At 39.7% G+C, this 22,927-nt stretch overlaps 1 protein-coding gene across 3 annotated transcripts; it reads right to left on the bottom strand.

The window, feature by feature from the left end:
- Positions 1-12,546: 12,546 nt before the first annotated feature.
- Positions 12,547-19,978, bottom strand: LOC114271749 (protein IQ-DOMAIN 12). Of its 3 annotated transcripts, XM_028213374.2 has the most exons (7): positions 19,629-19,712; positions 19,159-19,221; positions 18,896-19,036; positions 18,497-18,781; positions 13,964-14,194; positions 13,525-13,656; positions 12,547-13,377 (listed from the first exon to the last, which is right to left on the bottom strand). In XM_028213374.2, the coding sequence occupies exons 3-7, from the start codon at positions 18,971-18,973 to the stop codon at positions 12,856-12,858; spliced, it is 1,248 nt and encodes a 415-aa protein (XP_028069175.2). In that variant the 5' UTR covers positions 18,974-19,036; positions 19,159-19,221; positions 19,629-19,712; the 3' UTR covers positions 12,547-12,855. The 3 variants fall into 3 exon arrangements, with proteins under 3 accessions (XP_028069175.2, XP_028069173.2, XP_028069172.2); XM_028213372.2 differs by lacking the exon at positions 19,159-19,221 and having other exon boundaries at positions 18,896-19,053; positions 19,629-19,978; XM_028213371.2 differs by lacking the exon at positions 19,159-19,221 and having other exon boundaries at positions 19,629-19,959.
- Positions 19,979-22,927: the final 2,949 nt, after the last annotated feature.

A 22,927-nucleotide genomic window follows, 5' to 3' on the forward strand; every position in this document is an offset into this window, starting at 1 on the left:
TGCCCGACGCAGCTCTTCAGTTAGTTCTGGATTTAGATGTAGAACCCTTGGGGTAGGCAGACCGATTTCCACTGGGATGACCACCTCAGCGCCGTATGTTAAGCGAAAGGGGGTCTCCCCAATGGGAGTTCGGGCAGTAATGCGGTAGGCCCAAAGTACATTCAGTAATTCCTCAGCCCAGAGTCCCTTAACAGCTTCCAGCTTAGTTTTGATGATCTTCAGAAGAGAACGGTTGGTGACTTCAACTTGGCCATTGGCTTGGGGATGACCTGGGGAGGAGAAACATGACTGGATTTGAAGTTCTGCATAGAATTTTCTGAACTTGGCATTGTTGAATTATTTGCCGTTGTCAGAGACGATGGCTTGAGGGATGCCAAATCTGCATGCGATTGACTGCCAGATAAATCTGGTTGTGTTCCGCTCGGTGATTGTGGCAAGGGGTTCTGCCTCCACCCATTTGGTGAAGTAATCAATGGCGACAATCGCGAACTTGGTCTGGCCTTGGCCAGTGGGCAATGGACCAACTAAGTCGATCCCCCATTTGGCGAATGGGTAGGGACTGCAAAGTGTGATCAACTCTGTAAGAGGAGCATGGGGGATGTTGGCGAAGCGTTGGCACTTGTCACATTTGTGCACGAAGTCAGTCGCATCTTGATTGAGAGTAGGCCAGAAATAACCTGTGTGAAGTACTTTGTGGGCTAGGGACCGGGCGCCGGAATGGTTACCACAGATACCCTCATGGATTTTCCTCATCACATAGGTTGCTTGAGCAGGATTGAGGCATCGCAGATACGGGCGTGAAAAACCACATTTGTATAAGAGGCCGTCGACAAGAATGTAATTGGACGACCTGGCCCTGACTTTGGCAGCCTGCAGTTTGTCATCTGGCAGCTCCCCCGTTGTCAGAAACAGAAAGATGTCGGCCGCCCATGGGATAGGTTCATTTTGGAGGAAGTGAACTTCCTACTGGTTTGGGGAAATGGCTGGGTGGGCTAGGTACTCGAGACGGACACCGTGGCTGAGGTCTGACTGGTCTGCCGAGGCCAACTGAGCCATTTCATCTGCCTTGGAGTTTTCTATCCGAGGGATGTGCTTGATGTGGAAATTACTGAAGAGGCGGACGAGAGGGAATGCAATATCCCTGTAAGCCCGCATAGTGTCGTCTTTGGCATCGAATTCCCCTGTGATTTGGCCGACAATGAGCTGGGAATCGCTGAACACTTAAATATGGCTGACAGCAATGTCTCTGGCTAGGCGGAGACCTGCTATCAATGCCTCATACTCGGCCTCATTATTGCTTGCATCGAACAAGAAGTGGAGAGCACATGTGAAATAACCACCCTCAGGGGTGGTGAGGATAAGACCAGCCCCGCTGCCTTCTTTGCGGGATGATCCGTCGACGTTGAGGGTCCAAAAGTGGGGGTCTTCCAGCTCGGTAGGGGTTGGTAGAGGCGGAGGAGCTGTGGTTGGAGTGGGATTAGTGAATTCCAGGATGAAATCGGCAACAGCCTGCCCCTTAATCGCCGTCCAAGGCCGATAGAAGATATCAAACTAGCTGAGTTCGACCGACCACTGCATAAGTCTACCAAAAAGCTCTGGTTGTTGCATTATCTTCTTCAATGGTTGGTCAGTGAAAACCACTATGAAATGGGCTTGGAAGTGAGGACGAAGTCGTCTGGAGGTGGTGACCAAAGCCAAGGACATTTTTTTCTAACAGTGGGTAATTCTGTTCTGCTTCCCTAAGAGCCCGACTGATATAGTAAACTGGCCGTTGGACAGAGCCGTCTTCCCTGATAAGAGCTGCACTGACTGCGGTGTTTGACACGGCTAAATAGAGGAAGAGGAGTTCGCCCGTGATTGCCTGAGAAAGGAGGGAGGTTGGCCATACACTGCTTCAACTGCTGAAAGGCCGCTTCGGATTCGGCCGTCCACTCAAAAGTTTACCGAAGAACTTTGAAGAAGAGGAGGCACTTATCCATTACGCGGGAACTGAAGCGGTTGAGGGCGGCAACTCGGCCAGTAAGCCTCTGAACCTCCTTAACCGTTCTAGGAGACTGCATTTCAATCAAGGCCTTGAACTTTTCAGGGTTAGCTTCAATGTCCCGCTGGCTGACCATGAAACCCAAAAACTTCCCAGATCCTACGTCGAAGCCACATTTCTCCAGATTGAGCTTCATTTGGTACTTTCGGAGGGTGGCGAAGGTCTCTCGTAGGTCGGCCAGATGATCTATGGAGAGCTTACTCTTGACTAGCATGTTGTCGACATATACTTCCATATTTCGGCCTATCTGGTGATGAAAGACAGCATTGACCAACCGTTGGTAGGTGGCCCCGGCATTTTTCAACCCAAATGGCATCACACGGTAATGGTAGGTACCTTGGTCGGTGATGAAGGAGGTGTGTTCCCGATCAGACGGGTGCATCAGAATTTGGTTGTACCCAGAGAAGGTATCCATGAAGCTGAGCATTTGATGACCGGCCGTGGCGTCAACCAGCAGATCTATGCGAAGAAGATGGTAGCTGTCTTTGGGGCAAGCTCGGTTGAGGTCAGAGTAGTTGACACAGAGCCGCCATTTACCATTGTTCTTACGGACTAGGACCACGTTTGACAACCATCTAGGGTAGTCCACATTCTTGATGAATTGTGCCTCAAGGAGCTTATCTACCTCTGCAACGATGAGAGTATTGCGTTCCAGATGAAAAATGCGCTGCTTCTAGCGGAAGGGTCAAAAGTGGGGCTCAATGTTGAGGCGATGAGTTATGAAGGAGGGGTCAATACCTGGCATGTCTGAGTGGGTCCAGGCAAATACCTCGTTATGTTCGATCAGAAGGGCAGTGAGGTCGGCCTTTGCTTGGGAGGATAGTTGGCTGCCGATTTTGGCAGTTTTCGTCGGGTTGGTGGGGTCGATGGGAACCTCGACGAGTACCTCCACTAGTTCTCCTCTGACCAGCTCGTCCTCATCTCTGACGTCAAGTCCTTCAATGATCATAGCCTCCTTGAGCTTGACTTCTTTAAGTAAGGCGACATAACATTCTCTGGCCACGGTCTGCTCTCCCCTCACTGTGCCGACCCCCAGATCAGTGGGAAACTTGATGGCAAGGTAGAAGGTGGATGTAATAGCTTGGAAAGCATTGAGGGCGGTGCGGCCAAGGATGATGTTGTAGGCAGAGGAGCAGTCGACAACAAGGAAGGTGAGTAACTTTGTGGTTTGTCGCGGGTACTCGCCAATTGTGATAGGAAGATCGATGTTGCCGATGGAGGTCACCCGGTCGCCAGTGAAACCGACCAAAGGGGTTTGGAGGGGAGACAGCCTTTCTTCCCCGATCTTGAGCTGGTGGAAGCAGTTGAGGAAGATGATGTCTAAAGAACTGCCATTGTCGACGAGAACCCATATGACCTTGTAGTTGGAGAGAAGAGCCGAAATGACGAGAGGGTCGTCATAAGGGTAACGGATGCCTGTGCAGTCGGCGTCCGTAAAGGTGATAGGCTCGGACCACTGCCTGGGCTGTTTGGAGGGTCGGTCCAATGTGGCAACTTCTTTGTCTGAGTCCTGCCTTATTTTTTTGAGTTCTGCCCGCTTAGCTGAGCGGGATGGTCCTCCACAAGCAAGCCCGCCGGAAATAACTTTGATTTCTCCAACAGGTGGGGCAGGGTTACCTTGTGCCCGAGGTTGCTGTGGAGGGCAATCATGACCTTGGTTAGGTTGTGCTGGGTGTCGGAGAGGGGTGCGCCGGCGGTAGTTTCTGATGGGTTCGGTCCGTTGTCTCTGCTGAGAGCAAGTTTCCGTGAATTGACTGAGACGTCCTTGGCGAATCAAGCCCTCGACCTGATCTTTGAGGTTAACACACTCCTCGGTATTATGGCCGTGATCTTGGTGAAAACGGCAATATTTGGACTGGTCTCTCCGATTGGAAGGAGTTCGTAATGGTTGGGGCCATTTTAGGGGGTAGTCCTACTGGATCTGATTGAGGACTTGTTCCATGGGGGAATTGAGGGGTGTGTACTGCTCGAACCGGCCAGGTGGTCGGGCTGGTGCCGCCCGGTCGGCTCGGGGGGGTCGGTCAGAATAATGCGGTGTTTGGTTATTGTACTGGGTGTTTCTGGTTTCTGAATCCTTTCTCTTCTCCCTGGGGGTGAGATTTTTGGCTGTAGGGTCTTGGCGAGCGGCTAGGGAATCTTCGGCGTTCATGTATTTTTGGGCTTTGGAGAGTAAGGTTACCATGGAGGTCGGGGGGTTTTTAGAGAGGAAGAAAAGGAAGTCAGATGACCGTAGACCGGCCATGAAAGCTGTAAGGATGACCTTGTCATCGTTTTCCGCTACCTGCAAGGCTTCGGTGTTGAAGCGGGTAACGAAACTGCGCTGCGACTCCCCCTCGGTCTGACGGATGTTAAAGAGCTGGGTTGTCGGACGCCGCTGCCGCTGGGCTCCAATGAAATGGCTGAGGAATGAGTCACTAAGGTGCTAGAAAGTGGAGACAGAGTCTGCTGGCAGTTGACTAAATCAAAGTCGAGCTGACCCCTTGAGTGTCACGGGGAAAGCCCGACACATGATTTCGTCAGGGAATGCATGGAGGATCATGAGGGTTCTGTAGGTCTCCAAGTGGTCGACTAAGTCCGTTGTTCCGTCAAAAGAGTCAATAGTGGGCATTTTGAACTTGGGGGGTAAAGGTTTGTCCCGGATGGAGGCGACAAATGGCGAGTTGGCTGTAGTGGAGGGTTTATGCTGTATGTTCTGCATGACTCCTTGGAGTTGGAGCTTCATGGCTCGGAGTTCTGCATCCCAGAGAGGAATGTTGTCACCACCGGAGGGCAGCGGGGGTTGGACGCTGCTGGCCTCTCCTTTAAGGGTTGGCACCAGGGCTGATGGATGCGGGGCTTGGAGTGGTGGATTTATACCTGGGGGAGGGGATCGCAAGCCTTCCAAGTTGGGTGGATAGGGTTGCAGGATAGTATGGCTGGGGGCTCGTTCTTGGTTGGGTGGTATATCTGGAGGTGGTGGAGGAGGCATAGGAGGGTTTCTTTGGAGTAGAACATTAATCAAAGCTTGGTTCTGCTAGGCCAGGCGGTTAATACTGTTGGTGAGCTCGGTGAAATACTGTGGTGGGTTGTGTAGATTGGGAGGATCGGCTTGGTGGTCAGGAACATTGGGGTGGGAAGCCATGGATCTAGTTGTGACCATTCACCTCTGCAAGTGGTAGGAAGGGGTTATTGGGGAAGGGCCTCAGGCGACAATGAGCACAACTAGTGCGCAGAGTAAGAGAGTTCCCACAAATGAAGCCAACTGATGATACAGTTCGTTCCAGGTGGAACGGGTCGAACTGATCCACGCTCCTCAAGCCTATGTCCGAATGACCAAGCCCGCCAAATGACCTGCACAAGAGTTCAACGGGGAACGGGGAGTCCTCCAGCGAACCCTCCGACGAGCAAGTTAGAGATAGAAGTGGATTGTAGAGATAGATTAGAGATAGAAAACTTAACATTTTTCTTGTCTTCGACGTCTGCTTATATCCTCTGGTAATCATTTCGTTGTCCCTTCCGACCTGTCGTCATGGCCGAAAATCTATGCTCTAGCTCACCTTGTTCATGGTGAAGCCGCTCTGTCCCAACGGAGAGGATTGTCGCAATAAATGCTATAAAGGGCTTCATTAATGACGATGTGCCGTGGCAAAAACTTTGCAGGATCTTTGTATGCTTATGTGGCTTGTCCTTTACCTGCCACGTGTCTGAATATCATTGGTTCTTCATGCCATGCTGACTTCCAACTGTGTTGGGCCTCATCAGTTGAATTATGTATTGGGCCCTAAGTGGTAGGCTTGGGTTGTTCATAGTGGGCTGTAGTCTTTATGGGCTTACCCATGTCAATTATGAAATTAGAAACCTTAGGGGACATAATGTAATTTCTAGAACCACAGGGGCTAATTTATAATTTAAGTAAATCTCAAAGGGTGTATTTGTAATTTATCCTTTGAAAAAATAAATAAATGGACAAATTGTATTAAACCCCAACAAATTATTGACCATTTACACTTTACCTTCTTAACGTTTTAAACCCAACAATTATCCTCCTCAAACTATTTGAATTTGAATATTAAGTCTTTATGTTAGTCATCTGTTAGATATTTAGATGAAAAATTGTTAAATGTTGTGTATATAATGATTATATAAAATTTTTACAAAAGATAAAATAGAGTAATTTGATCAAAAAATTTAATGTAATCATCATGTGCACAGTACTTGACAATTTTTCATCTAAATATCTAATAGATAACTAATAGAATGGCGGCCTCGTTTGGGAACATGCTATTTTAGTAATTTTTTGACTTTTTACGAAAAAATGTACAGAAAAGTAGAGATAGTGATGTGACAACTTATAGTAACTTTTTGATTTTTTTAACTAAAATATATAGTTGACAAACAATTAATGTTCAAATTTAAATATTTTAAAAGGGATAATTCTTAAGTTTAAAACATTAAAAAATAAAGTGTAAATAGCTGATAGTTTGAGGGGTTTAATATAATTTGCTAAATAAATTTATGCAACATGTATCGAAAGTGACTGTTTGACCAAGCAAGTGATACTGCAAGCACTAAACAGAGAAAAATAAAATAAAAAAGAAAGCTGAATTGACATAAGAATTCGATTCACGCCCTGTTTCTTTGAAAAATTTGAAGAAAAATTTGAAGAGAAATTTGAAAGTAGAAAAAAAAAAGGTATGTGAAATTAGATGAAATGTAAGATTTGGAGAGTAATTTAGAAAGAGAAAGGAAAAGAAAAAAAATATGTGAAATTAAGTAAAATATAAATATATTTTATTTATATTTCACTTAACTTTTTTCTTTCTCTCTAGACAGATTAAAATGGGTAACAAAAAGGCGTTTGGAGGGAGAGAAATATGTCTCTCTCCCTGTTTTTCATTCTGATTCTGTGTCGGTCATAGTACAAAAATAAATAAATCTCAAAAGCAGAATCACTATGTTGGATTTTCAATTTTCTGAATTTAAATTTTTGAATTTTTTTTTTCCATTTTTTTGGTTTTTAGTAAATATTTTTAAAATTTTAAACAATTTTTTTACTTTTTTAGATGCACCTTATTTAGATGTATCTAAAATGTAAAAAAAATTCAAAAATCAATAAATATACAAGAATATAAAAATGTACTGAATTTTTATATTTTTGGTATTTAGTGAATTTTTTAAAGATTTTTTTCACAAATGTTATACTTTTTAAGTGTATTTATGTTAGGTGTATCTAAAATTTTTTTAAAAAAAAATGTTTAAAATATTGAAAAACTGCAATGAAAAAAAAATAAAAACACAAAAAATAAAAATAAAACTTTTTAATTTTCAGAAAAATAAATTTAGAAAACTCAAACCAAACAAGTTGAATAATATAACTCTTTTGATTTTGGAATTTTTAAAAACATAGATAAATTAGAAAGTGTAAAATTTGAGAAATTTTTTTAAAAAAATTCACTGAATATAAAAAAGTACAAAATTTTGATATAATTTTTATATTTATTTAATTCTTTTTTAAAAAAATTACACATATTATTTTTTATTCAAATTTTGGGTGCATCTAAAAAAGATTATGATTATTCGGAAGTAGTGCAAACCATGTTCCTTGTTTGTCTATAATAAAGGGATCCGAATACAGATTTCTCACTTGGAATTTCTTTCCTTTTCTCTGTTTTCTATCAGTCTTATACACAATTCATAGAAGTGTTCTTGAAGCAAGCCCTAGAGGTGAATTGTTTTGAACTCGGCGACAAAAGTGTTGTTTGGTGCAGCTTATTATAAGTTAAAAGTTAATAATCAGAAAGTAGAAACCAAAAACACCCATTTCTCAGCTTCTAAATAAGTAGTTTTTTTCAGCTTATTTAAGTTATTTCTGCTTAAAAAGTTATAAGTAGAAGCTGCACCAAATAGTCTGGTACAGATTCCCAAATTAAAATAAGTTATAATCACCCCTTATAGGCCCATTTGGTGTAATTGTTAAAACAGATTATAAATTATGGATTATAACTTTAATCAAAAGTTATTAATCTGTTTGGTGTAGCTGTTAAATTATAGATTTAAATTGCTAAGTAATGTTTGTTAAATAAGTTATAAAGTAGTTTTTTCAATTAACTTTTATTTTTTGTTATTCACTACATGTCTGCATTTCTCATAAAAAGTAATAATAATAATCTATAGTCCATTTGGGTTTTTTTCTATTTTTAAAAAAATAAAAAAATTTAAGAGTAAAACCGTAAATTAACATTTCCACAGCAGAAGTTGATAATCAGAAGTAAGGGTAAGCAGCTTCTCAGAATCAGCTTTTTTGAGTTAACATAACTTGTTAGAATCAGAAACTGTTTAAAATAAATTTAACCAAATAGTCCAAAATAACTTTTTCAAAGTTACACTACTAAAATTTCAGCTTTTTGCGACGGCATTTTAACTTTTTGCGATGGAAAATGACTTTTTGCGACAGCAAAAGGGGGGTCGCAATTGGGGGCGTTGCAAAAGAGTTTTTGCGACGGCACAGTGTCGTCACTAATGTTTTGCGACGGCACTTTGCAGTCGCTAATAATGTTTGAAATTTATTGACTTTTTGTGACGACACTATTTTACCGTCGCTAAAAATGTCATTTGAGATGGCAAAAATGCCGTCGCTAATAGGCTTTTTTTTGCAATGGCAAGAACACTGTTTTTGCAACGGTGTGCCGTTGTAAAAAGTATTAAAAATAAAATAAAATTTCTATTTTTTGTGACCGTTTAGTGTCGTCGCAAAAAATAAAACCTGTAACAAAATCAATAAAAATATTAAAATTTTCTGTTTTTTGCGATGGTGTAGTGCCGTCACAAAAAAAAAAAAAAAAAAAAAAAAAAAAAAAAAAAAAAACATCCTGCAATAAAAATATTAAAATTTCTCCATAATAATATAAAAATTCTTATATAAAAATAACAATTTCTCCATAATAAAATATTCTTCCATTCATAATTGCACATCAACAAAATTATCCAACTACATAATTACACATCAAGCTTAAAAACTTCTGTATTCAACAATACCCAGATACAAAAACAAAGAAAATTTACAAGGAAACTATGTCCATTCTCAATCCAACAATGCAAATTCAAGCTATTGTCTGCATTGTTAGCTTAAATCAGCAACAACCAATTGAAAAAACAGAGAAAATTTAATTTTGTGGGTACTTTTTTCTGAGTAAGTAGAAAATGAACAAATGTTGGAATTTTCAATCTTCTTTCACCTGTTCTGCAATGTTTCCTGCTTCAGAAAGAGCTTCTTGGCTTTTGGAAGAGAGCTTAGCTAATGTGGTGGTGTGGACACCTCCAATTGCAGCAATGAGAGGAACCACAGCAAGAGTGACAAGTACTACTATTTTCTTTTCAAGTTCCACATTGCAAAGATATGCTCCTGAAAGATATGCTCCTGAAAAGAAACATTAAAATGATTAATTAATGCTCCTGAAAAGAATTTTTGGTTAGAACAATCAATTTATGCTCTAACCATACACTGATCAATTTATCTTTGCATATCTTTGCCCAAATCACCAAAATTTTGGCCTCTGTGTGAAGCCACCCTCACAATTTTTAAATCTGTTACTATTTTGGATGATGCTCTGCATACTCACCAGTCAAGAGCATGCACAAATTACACATGGCATCCCAGCAATAGACATGATATACACTGACTAGCAGTTACTGATCCCAATTGACTAATCACACTAGTTTGATTAGCCAATCTAACAGAAGATAACAAGAAAACTATCATTGATTAATTTGGTGGCTAACAAGAAATCAATTCAACAATTACCCCATAAGGCCTTGTTGAGATATACAATCAAGGATTCTATTATATATATGTACAGTACATGTTTTCCATCATGCCTAAAAGTCTATTCTTAACAATCCTGCTATTATATTGCTCCATAAAAGCCTACTTCAATATACTTATTAAATTAGGTAATAAGGCACTTTGAACTTGGCAAAAAATCTCTTTCCAAAACAAATTCAGTAGCAGAACATTGTTGAATGATTTGATTCAGGCAACCTTTTAACATTTGGTCATTATGCATTTATCACAAATTACCTAGATGTAAGGGGACAGTCAAATCATCCAGATGGCAGCGAAATTTTTGTACACATCAATAAAAAGAATGAGTTTGCAAAGTATCACAATGACAAGTGTATATTATAGATCAAAAAGTATACTAAATAAAACCAATGGCCAATGAACACTTTTAGTTCAATGCAACCCAGCAAGTGTTATTCTACAGTCTAACAAAAATTTATTAAACTATTAAATTTAGTCAGAAATTGGACCAAAATTTATTAATCCAAATTAAATTTGAAAACTGTTTGCGCATGAGTTTTCATAACTCAAGTAACCCTAACAACCTGAATTTTTTTGTTGATACATATAAATTATATATATGACACAAAAATAAATAAGGTAAAATACACATTCTTATGTAGAAGAGATGACAATAATAATTTTTTTTTTCTATATGAAAATGCGGTAGGTGGTTTTTTTAAAAAATATTTTAATTTTGTGAGAGACAGATAAAGAAGAGAGATAGAGACAGAAACAGAGTGATAAGCGAGAGAGAGAGAGACAAAGTGGTTGCTAAAAGTGTATTTTCTTATAGTGGATCGATAAATCGAGAAGGAGCTCGATAAATAGAGAAGATGGGAGGGAAAGAGTGAGCAAGGCGAACATAGTGAGGGAGAAATAGACAAATAGACAAGCAGACAGAGAGAGAAGAGTGATGAGTGAGAGAGAGACAAGGAGAGAGAGAGATAGACAGAAAAAGATATAGAGAGAGAAAGAGAGAGAGATAGAGGGAGAGATAGAAAAAGAGAGAAACAAGAGATGAGCAAGAGAGAGACACAGAAAAAAAGAGAGATAGAGAGAGAAGAGAGATGGGCGAGAGAGATAGAAAGATAAGAGAGAAAGAGAGAGAAAATAAATGAAAGAGATAGAGAGAAGAGAGATAAGGGAGAGAGACAGAGAAAGAAGACAGATGAGAGAGATAGAGAGAAGAGAGATAGACGAGAGACACAGAGAGAAAAGGAGAGAGAGAAACAGACAGATAGAGAAAGAAGAGTGATGAATGAAAGAGATAAAGAGAAAAGAGAGAGATAGAGACAGAGAGACAGAGAGATGAAAAAATGAATGAAAAGAGAAATGTTATATCAAAAGAGTAAGACGACATCATTTTTTTTAATTTTTTTTGCAATAGAAAAATACCGTTGCATTTATTCAAACTAGTTTGTGACTGTATATATATGAAGCTGTCTCAAAACCACAATTACTATGCTAGGTTAGAGTTTTCCAAAAACTCTTTTGAGAAAATTATACTTTCTTGTTTTCCGTATTATATTGTTTTTATTGAATTTTTTTAAATTTTTAGACACACCTAACATAAATACACCTAAAAAGTAAAAAAAAAAATTGTAAAAAAAATCTTTTAAAAATTCACTAAATACCAAAAATACAAAAAAAAAAATACAATAATTCAATACATTTTTTTTTTTGTATTTTTATGTATTTATTAATTTTTAAAAATATTTTTTCATAAATTTTTTATTTTTTAGATACATCTAAGTAAGGTGCATCTAAAAAAAATATTTAAAATTTTAAAAATATTCACTATAAAAAAATAATAAATAATAAAAACACGAAAGTCACTTTTTGTGACAGCAGAAAATGTCGTCGCGAAAAAGGAGAGTATTTGCAACGGCACAATTTGCCGTCTCAAAAAAGCAGAGTATTTGCGGCGGCAGAAAATATCATCGCAAATACTCTCATTTTTTGCGACGGCAAATGGTGCTGTCGCAAATACTCTGCTTTTTTGAGACGGCATTTTCTACCGTCGCAAAAAGTGACTTTTTGAAACGGCAAGTGTGCCGTCGCAAATAGTTCCGTCTTTTAAGCCCACTTTTCTTATAGTGTTAGAAACTATAAGCTCAAAAAAGCCCATAATCCACACCAAACACCCCCAAACTCTTTCGAGTCAGGGCAATTATCACTTCAACACTCCGTTTGGATCGTAAGGTAAGGTCAGAAAAAAAATGATTATGGTTTCTCATTATTATATTAGGATGAATAAAAGATAAGAGAATGTAGTTTCTCACCAATCTTGTTTGAATAGGGTAAATAAGAGAAAAGAAAGAAAAGTAATATGTATTTTATTTTACCAAAATTACATTCCATATTAATAAGCTAGGTTCTTTAATAAGGGTAATTTTGATATTTTAGAAAATTTTCATTAAACTCAATTCCTTTATCACCAAATCTCACCACTTTTGGTGATAGGCTTGATGAGAATCATTTTCTCACCATCTCTCATTATTTCTCACAATTTCTCACCTATTTGATCATCCAAACAAGTGAAGGGGTTTCCTATTCTGGCCATTTCTTTTTCTTTCTCACCAAACCCTTCTGTCCAAACGGAGTGTAAAGGAATGTTTGGCTACATCACTTTCCCGCAACCTCACATACACAAAGACAAAAATAACCTCCAAAAAATTAAATGGGTACAAAAAGATAGAAGATATTTCAAATTCATCTTTTAAGAACTCGTCCAAGCTTTCCTTCTTCAATCCTATTACAAGGTCTATCAGCATTCTCTAGATACCACACATCTTAGAAGGGACCAAATAAGCTCAATGTGATCTTCCCTTACCATGTTAGAAATCATCAAGCTAAAATCTTGCAAATTTCTTTACACACACTTAGTACAAGACCTTTAAAAACCACCCCATCAATCAAAACTTAGATGTCACTTGATATCGTTAAAACAGAAAATGGAAGCATTACCAAATGAGGCCTTAGCAAGTCAATCTCAGTAAAGACCATTCATGCTTAGAGATATCTGCTGAGTTGCTCCTCGTCTTCTATCCGGAATGGCACCATTGAATGAAGACCAAGAAGAGAGCCTGAGTTTGTATGGTGAACTACTATAATCAGAGCAAGTGTCAAGAAATCCAAACCGTTGCTTTGGTGTGCTCATTGATCTTGCCTTAGCCTTTGCAGATTCTGTTGCAGCCATGTAAGTTGGGAAAATTGGAGAGTTTGGTAAAGAAGTTTCGTCGCCAATTGACTTCTGCTTCACATGGCAAAATGATCTCCTAGGATGTGTAAATGGGGAATTCAATTCCACTGAATCCTGGTTAGGCATGTTTCTCAATCTAAGTCGTGTAGTTCCATACATATCACCAGCTAGAAAATTTGAACATGCGATTGATTTGCAATTCAACATTTCTCTCCTCTTATACGCCTCAGATTCCAGTACCCTTTGTTCTAACTGGTTGCTCCATCTTCCATTTTCCTTTAATGTTTCCAAATTTTGATCACTTCTTTTCTCCTGGGAAATAAAGGGAAAAAGACAATTCTATTTCATAATTGAAGTGCAAAAACAAAATATTGACATAATTGGACTTAATTCTTATAATAAAACAAATTCTATTTTGTTTCCTTTTTCTTGTTATTGGTGATGAAAAGAGGGCCTTACCCGATGGGAAAACGAGTATTTCTTCATTCGCTCTCTTTTCGCATTGGTCTCTTGCTTTCGTGACCATAAGGTTTCCATGTCCTCCTTTGAAAACAAGCTGTAATCCCAGTTTTTCTGACTGTTGCATCTAAGCTGCCAAAAACAAAAAACAAAAACAAAAAAATAAAACAAAACTGACATCTAATCCTATACATAGAAAATTCAAATTTGTTTTGAGAAAACAAAATTTTCAAAGCAACGGATGTGTATGTACTTGTTTCAGAGAAAACTAGACTAGAAAATAACTAGCAGTTTCCTTCAAAATTGGAATTGCAGTTGTTCATGTGTGTGTGTTCTTTAAAAAACAAGTTATGTTGTTTCCCAACAAGTTGCTTTAACTAGCATGATTTGGAAGTATTGATCCTTCACAAATATCATGATTTGCAACAATTTCACTTACTTTCAATTTCTTCTCTTCCAACTCCTCTTTCAGGCTAAGAAACTGCTTTTCATTTTCTCTGCAACTTCCATCGACAGTTGGAACTCTCACTTCATGGACTAATTGTGATTGTTTATTTTCTGTGGGTGGCAAAGACTTCAAGTTGGTGATTACTTGGCGTCTCACTATCCGTCCTCGAACCATAGCTTGAAGCCTCACCAGTCCCTTCAATGCCTTGAGTGCTTTTCTTGCCTGTGTCAAAATCCCATATCCGAAATGAATTTTGGGTTAGGATGTTATCTTTGTTCCCATTTAGACTATTAACAAATTTCATTTCTTTTTCATCAAAATGGTCGGCACATTTCTGTTTTCTAGGAAACCGAAATGAAACATAGTGGAATATCAATAGTCTAATGTTTTCACCACCAAAACATACCAAAATGCACCAAAAGAAGAAGAAAAAAATGTAAGAAATGAGAATAAAAAAACAATTAACCCCCTACACATTAATGTGTGTTTGGGAGGGGAAACACGATTTTTAAAAAAAATCTTAAATTTATTAAAGAATATGAGAAACAAGAAAAGAAGAAAAGGAGAGATTGAAAGGAGAAGATAAAATTTATTTTCTCTGTTAATGTACACTAAACCTAACCCACTACCCTAACCCACTACATTCACTCCACTAAACCTAACACACTTACCATCTCCACTACCACCCACCACCTCCACTACCATCCACTACCACCACTCACTTACCTCACACCTCTCCTATATAATAGCTTGTAACATACAAATCAATATACATCAATCAAAATATCAATCAATAATACATTTATTTTAACATGGTATCAGAGCTAGGTTGAGAACCTAGTATTTTCGTTCCACCGGCGGGCGGCAATCTCGCCTTGGCCGCCCGCCGGACAAACCCAAATCTCACTCACCTTGGCTGCTTCATGTTCTTCTCAGGAGATAAACTTGAAATGAAGAGTTTACCAAGGTTGCTGGATCTGATCTGATTAAGCCTTGCACTGTTCAAGCAAAAACTACATCTGATCGTAACACATACTTAACCCACTCCAAGATCTTCCCACACGCCGGAGCTCCAACATCACAGAGATCCTCTCTTCCTTCCCACTCCATACACACCCAAGATCTTCCCACACCATGCACAAGAGACCCAGCTAACACACATCTCTCTCTCACCCACGGCTCTCACACACGCCACTCACCCATGCACACTCAGCCACCTCTCTCTCACCCACGGCTCTCACACATGCCACTCACCCATGCACACACCCAGTCACCATACACTTCTCACACACAGCCCAATCAGAGCTACACACACACACTGCCATCTCATTCTCTCTCTCTCGGCAAGCCCACATACACACTGATACACACACCATGGAAGTTTCACTGCAACACACACATAGAACACACACACACAACACCATTCACACACACGGTTTTAGAGAGAGAGAGCACACACACCATAGACAGCACACATACAGAGCTCCCTTGCATGAAGGACACTGATACAGATCAACACACACACATGCATCTATTCTCGGGCTCTCTCACTCTCTCGGCAGTTTTGGGTTGGAGCTGAACACACACCACAAAAGATGAAGCTCTCTCATGGGATAAGGGATACTCAACATGCACTGATCTCTCTCTTCTCCCTCTGGGATGATACACGGCTGCACCAGCACACACCAAACAACCAGCACATGGGGGCACCCACTCACTCTCTCACTCTCTTTCCCTCTCATATTTTATTACTCTCTCTCTCTCCATCTAACCGAAGTCGCCCTCAAATTGAATATATATATATATATATCTATCTATCTATATATATTTGTTTAATAGCTGGCACACCCAACCATTTCTCTTCTTTTCTTTTCTTTTTATTTCTTTCTTTGATTCTTCCAACTCCACTCACACACACACCCACGGGAGTGACTGACAGCCACACAGCCACCTTTTATTTTTTTTTTATTATTATTCCAACCCCACTCCACTTTCTCTTCTTTTCTTCTATATCTCTATATATCTATCTATATTTATTTTACTATATTGTACAGACCACCATCATCCTCCTCTTCTTCTTATTATTCTTATTATTATTATTATTCTTATTATTCTTTTTATTTTATTTTATTTTTGCACAAAAAAAAAAAAAAAAACAAAAAAAAAAAAAAAAAACCAGGCAAAAGACACAACCTGATTTGCACCTCAATAATCTTACTTTCCTCGTGGGCTTGTTCCCACCACACTATTATACTATATTCTATTATTATTATTATTATTTACACAAAAAAAAAAAAAAAAAAAAAAAACAAAACAAAACAAAACAAACAACAAACAACAAACAGCACAAAAACAAAAAAAAGAACTTCACACCACACTCATTTTATTCATGTTGGGACTCACCCCGATCACCCTTTTACAAAACAAAAAAAAAAAAAAAAAAAAAAAAAAAAAAAAAAACCCACACCCCCAGTGGGATTTTTCTTCTCTACTCTGCAGGTCTCTTCTTTTTGCCTCCGTCCTGAGCCGCCCTTGACGGTGCTGCCTCCGTGTTTTTCACGCCGCCAAGCACGTTCACTCCCTGCTCCTCCACTGCAGCATATTGCGGCCCTCCAAATCGGAACATCACGGTGGCCTTCCGCTTCAGCTCCTTGTTTTCTGCCCTTAGCCCGCTTATCTCTGCTCGCGCATCCTTATACATGCGTTGGAGCAGAGCCAGCTGGGAGTTTAATTGCTGCACTTCATTTGTCCTACTCTGCAGCCGGTGCGACAAGTTTGTGACCGCCGTCATAGACTCCACACATGCCTTCAAAGTATACTGATTAGCCTCCACATCCGTTTGCACTGCCATTTTTTGCTCCACCGACTGCATCGGAAAGTTCAACGGAGCAAACCCAGTGGTGTTTAGTTGAGGTTCACGGGACACCGCACCAGTTCTCTCTCCTGTGGACTCGTTGAGATCGGGAAAGAGAGTGAGCAGCCCACGGGACGACGAAGCCATTTTCTCTCGCAACAGAGTGTTACAGCCTCTCTCTCTCAGCACAACAGTGTTACAGCCTCTCTCTCTCAGCACAACGCAGAATTCTTCAGAGGTTTCTCTCAGTTTCTTGTCTCAGCCTCTGCCTCGGCCTCAGCTCCGTCTTGGTTAAATAGCCGAGGCAGCCACGCGCATCGCGCGCCTCTTCTCGCCGACAAACTGGCACGCCTTTTCATGGCACGCCTTTTGATGCATTCGGGCACGCCTTTTGATGACACGCCTTTTGAGGGTGCGGGCACACCTTTTGAGGGCACGACTTTTGAGGGCTCGATATCTACATCCATGTATATTTTTTGGGCAGCCTATATACACACTCATACAGTGTCTTCTACACCGGTCAGCTTTATCAATCCCTTTGTTTCAACCTCAAATAGGTTTCTATCTTCACACCTATTTGAGTTTGAGGGGGGGTTATACACAGTATCATGTATAAGTCGCTCATGGCGCACTCCCTAAGTCGCCCCCTTGGTGCACCACCACAACCTCTTGCTACATCGGTCCGACATGACCCCGTAAACTGTCCCGACATTGATTCCGGTCAGCTTCTACATCGGTCCGACATGACCCCATAAACTGTCTTCTCTAACGGTCCGACATGACCCCATAAACTGTCTTCTCCAACGGTCCGACATGACCCCATAAACTGTCTTCTACAACGGTCTGACACGACCACACAGTGTCTGCTACAACGGTCCGACATGACCCCGTAAACTGTCCTGCTACATCGGTCCGACATGACCCCGTAAACTGTCTTCTACAACGGTCCAACATGACCCCGTAAACTGTCCTGTTACAACGGTCCGACATGACCCCGTAAACTGTCTTCTACATCTGACACGACCACACAGTGTCTGCTTCAACGGTCCGACATGACCCCGTAAACTGTCTGCTACAACGGTCTGACACGACCATACCGTGTCTCCTATCCTGTTTTATTTTATTTATCAGTTTATTTTTCTGTTTTGTAACTCTCTCCAAACTCAAGTTGGTTTGTGTCTAACCTCCTTGAGTTTGAGGGGGGCTGTTAATGTACACTAAACCTAACCCACTACCCTAACCCACTACATTCACTCCACTAAACCTAACACACTTACCATCTCCACTACCACCCACCACCTCCACTACCATCCACTACCACCACTCACTTACCTCACACCTCTCCTATATAATAGCTTGTAACATACAAATCAATATACATCAATCAAAATATCAATCAATAATACATTTATTTTAACATTCTCATTTCCCTTCCGTTTTCGAAATGTTTCCAATATGTTTCCATTTTCAAGCTAATCGAAACAACATACCCAAAAGAAATGTTCATCCTTGCATGATTAACGTGTTAAGACAGGGGAACCTAAAACTCAATTGTTGGCATCATGTTTTCAGTTCTAAATTTGTTTTAAAAAATTAAAAAAAAAAAAAAAATCAATGCAAAACAAAAGCTATATAAGCCAGAAATGATCAAAGAGTTCTAAGAAATTCACAAGATGAGCCCTGTAAGCAGCTTGAATTTTAGTAGCAGCCAAATTCCGAGTCCACTTCGTGTATTCTTGAGAAGATTGAGGAACACCTGTGAGCCGGACAACCTCAGCTGCAGCACGGGCTGCTGCAACTGCAGCCTCTGCTGCAGCTGCTGTCGCGATGGCAACAGCCATCGCATGCTTTCTCTGCTCCTCTCTTGCTTCACTTATTATTCTATGCGGTGCTGCAAGTTTTGGGTATTGTTTTGGCTTAAGCCCCCCAAAAACCCATCTCCACCTCTTTGATTTCTGAAATTACAAAATATTTATAAAAAAATAAAATAAATAAGAGTAGAGTTCTTGATTACCCAATAAAAGTGTGATGATCAATTAGAAGAATGTAAAAGAAGAGTGCAAATCAACCTTTTCAGCCTTCGATTTTGGCTCGGAAACAAACAGCCTCTTCACCAAACTAAACCAGCTTCTGCTTTTCTTTCCCATTGAGAATTCATGAGACCATAACTTTCATGTTTACCAAACACTATCCATTTTCTTCAAACTTGCCTTATTTCGAAAGAAAACTAGCAAACATTAATCAAATTTGTAGAGAAGCTAAAAAAGTAGAACTATCAATTGGCATATAAGCAATTCAAGAACCACTAGGACAAAGAATGGAAGATAATTACAGAAAAGCCTTCCTGCTCATCCATCTAAATCACTTTAGCTTATATAGAAGTCCTTTACCATACCTACCAAGTACCAAGAGTTGTTTATGACAACTATGATCGAAATTTAAAAGCATCTCTTACCACATTATGAAGGCACACAACATTTTTTTATTCTAATTAGAATCACAATGCATATGGTGTTTGCAGAAAGTACATCAACAGATCATGAATCCCATATAAATTTTGCACTCCTTTGAATACCAAACCAAACTAAACTAAACTGTGTCCCAAACATTGAATTAAGTATTTTTATCTTTTACAAAATCGGTCCCGAGCCCAAATAAAGAAGAGGTTATGTAGTATAAAAATCCCTTTTGAACATGAATCCTAATATGAATAATAATAAGGTTGAAAATGAAAAATAATTATTTAATCAACAAGAGCAATATAATTCAAGAGGATGCTTTCATTGATTATAATATGCATACCTTCAGTATTTTCTTTGAATGGGCTCTGAAACATGTGGATTCAGAGAGTGGTTATTCTATCTTTAGACCAACCCAAATCTATTGAAGCAATTCATCAAACAATGAAAGTACACTAACAGGGTTTCTGTTCTATGAGTTGAATCTAAAGGTTTTTCTTAGTTCAGCTTTCAAGATCATATTAATTGCTCAGAGAAAGTGAGAGTGAAAGCAACTTCACATAGAAAGGCCTAACAATTAATATTTCAATAATGTAGCTTTTGTAAGGGCTTTGAGTTTGTGGTGACTAATGAGTCTTTTTTCTAACATCATGGGGACTCTCTCTCTCTCTCTCTCTCTCTCTCTCTCCCCCCCCCCCCCCCCCAACTGTCATTTTCTCAACTGTAACTATGCTCAAATGTCTGCTTTCAGTAATTTACTAAAATGACCTCAGCACATGTTTTCTTGGAGAAACTGAGGCAATCAATATTTGAAAGTTGTTTGGTATTGTTTTTGTTTTCTATTTTTCTGTTTTAATTCCTAAAAAATTCATATAAATTGTCTACCTAATGCTTTTGAAAATATTTTTTGGGTTTTTTTTTTTTTTAAATCGCATTTTAGGAAACACTAGAATTGTATATTCCAAAACTGATTTTATACCCCAAAAAATGGCATTTTCAAACTTTTTTATTTTTGTAAACACGAAAAACGAAAATGATACTGCAGCATTTTTGCCGCTTTTTCAAATAAAAATGAAAAATAATATGGTTTTTTGAAAAATAACTGCTAATGTATATATATATAGATAGATTTGTTTGTAGATAGATAGGTTTAAATATATGTATACATAGATAGCTATGTGTAGCTGTATCCTAGGCTTAATTATATCCTTAGTTTAAGTTTCTCCTATATAAAGGAGATCAATGTACATTGGTTTTACAATTTCATATAATATATTTCACAGAAACTTATTTCTCTCTGTGTCAGATTATTTAACATGGTATCAGAGCGCAAGATTATGGCTCATTAACCAGAAAGCTTCAAATTTTCTGGTATTTATCTCTGTTTCGTCACTATTTAGATTCTTTTTGTTCTTCAAAATTTTCACACAGCCTACCAAAGTGCTCGGAATCTTCTCACGATTCCAATGCCACCAACGGCGTCCTCAGATCATACCTAACACCCGACGCGTCACTCGCCACTTTGTCGCCGGCACGTCACTCGATTCCGCCTCCGCTGTCTCACACGCTCTACGTCAGCCCCGCAAACTCGTGCTGCTCGCACCCCTCAACCACTTGAGCCGCCATAGCCCCTCACACCCTAGCCGCCACAGACTCGCGTTGCATCAGCCGCCTGAGCCGCTCACACCTGACTGACCCACGCCACTGCTAACGTTAGCCCTAGGCCGATTCAACCTCTTCAATAGGCCGATTCAGTCCATTTTTTTGCCTTTTTGGGCCTGTTTAGACCAATTCGCTACTAATTTCGACCTTCTGAATTCATTGGTACCCTCGGTTTTTTTAGATTTTGCATCTATAGTGTTGTTTTTTCTTCATGGATCACCCGGACTCTTCTTACCACCCTATTTCAGTTGTTTTTGATGGAACCAATGATGTCTTATAGGCCCAAGCCATGTCTGACTTCCTCAAAGGCAAGAAACTTTGGCGTATTATCACTAGGGATGTGTGCAAACCCATCCAAGAGACCACTGAATCCGCTGACAAATATGCAGACCGCTTAGAAGATTGGATAGTAAGAACTATCAGATCATCACTTGGCTTCGGAATACATCTACTACATCTATCAGCCTTCAGTTTGGTCAGTTCCATCTTGACTCTATTTCTACTCCGGCAAAAGACACCTGGGATTTTTTGAAAGACCGATATCAAACTACTGGACTTGCTCACCAATATCAGTTTCAGAGTCATCTTCACCGTATGCGCCAAGAGCCAACTCATACTATTAATGATTTCCTCTCTCAAATTTATTCTGTTTGGGATCAGCTCGCTCTCTCTGAACCTCCATGGCCCCATATTGAAGATGCTGCCTTGTTTACTACTTATCACAACCAACAGCGCTTGGTTCAGTTTCTTATGGCTCTAACTCCCCATTTTGAGCCAGTGCACGCATCTCTCTTTCATCGCACTCCTTTACTCACTCTTGAGCAGGCTATTTCCAAACTACTATCAGAGGAAACTAGGCTTGGTACTCTCCATCCACACCCTGTGGACTTTGTTCTTGCTACTTCCCAGACTTGGAGTTCTCATTCACCACAGCGATCCACTACTTGGAATTACTGTCAAAATCGAGGTCCTCCGTCTACTCATCTTCTAGTTCATTATCCAGTTCGACTTTATCGGTTTTGCAACAAGACTGGTCCTGGTCATCTACAGCAAGATTGCTTCCGCAATCCACCACGAGCCTCTCCTGGTTCATCCTCTTGCAATGGTCCTTCCACTGGGAGTTTTTCACGGGGCATCTCTCAACATTCTAGGAATCAATTTAAATCTATGCCTGCTCATCGCACTGCTGCTGCTACATCAAAGGATTTACCTTATTCTGTATCTATAGACCCTTCTACTCCAGTTTTTTCTCAAACCGATGTCGAAGCCATGTTCCAACAATTTCTCTCCACGTCCGGTACTCCTCCCTCTACTGCTTTGTTTGTCACCTCAAGTAACACTTCCTAGTACTTTGACTCAACTTGTTGTAATCACATGACATTCGACCCTACTATTTTTACTTCTCTCTCTTCTCATGTTCCTTCTATTCATACTGCTGACGGGTCTCTTTTGTCTATAAGTCATGTTGGTTCTGTTTCCACTTCTCACTTATCTTTATTCCATGTGTATCTTATGTCTCCTCTTACCTTAAATCTTATCTCCATTGGTCAATTGTGTGAGCATGGTCTAACTGTTACCTTTTCTCATATCGGTTGTTTGGTACAGGACCCTCAAACAGGGCGAACTCTTGGGATCGACCGTAAGCATGGACGTCTCTATGAACTGATTCACTTTCATGTGCCCCCGTTTCTTCTCAACTTGCAGCTCCTACTACTACTTCTCTTTTATCTCTTTTTCAGCTTTGGCACTGTTATTTAGGACATCTTTCTGTTAGTCAGTTAAAGTCTTTAATTTCTAAGGGTCAATTAGGTAGTGTCAGTTCTGATACTTTAGATTGTTTGTCATGTCAACTTGCTAAACAACCTGCTTTATCGTTTAGTAAAAGTGACTTTATTTTCTCTTGCACCTTTTGATCTCATCCATTCTGATGTTTAGAGCCCCTCCCCTACTCCTACTATGGGAGGCGCACGCTATTTTGTT

Source organism: Camellia sinensis, chromosome 10 (genome assembly GCF_055761805.1).
Source record: "Camellia sinensis isolate YWXY chromosome 10, ASM5576180v1, whole genome shotgun sequence".
Lineage (NCBI taxonomy): Eukaryota > Viridiplantae > Streptophyta > Magnoliopsida > Ericales > Theaceae > Camellia > Camellia sinensis.

What these genes read in the sequence shown, in the direction of transcription:
- LOC114271749 (XM_028213372.2), bottom strand. Translation starts at nt 18,973, where the DNA reads ATGGGAAAGAAAAGCAGAAGCTGGTTTAGTTTGGTGAAGAGGCTGTTT. An exon ending in CAAAATCGAAGGCTGAAAAG is followed by an intron (nt 18,782 to 18,895) that starts GTTGATTTGCAC and finishes TTGTAATTTCAG; the next exon opens with AAATCAAAGAGGTGGAGATG. An exon ending in TGGAAGAGAAGAAATTGAAA is followed by an intron (nt 13,657 to 13,963) that starts GTAAGTGAAATT and finishes TGTTTTTGGCAG; the next exon opens with CTTAGATGCAACAGTCAGAA.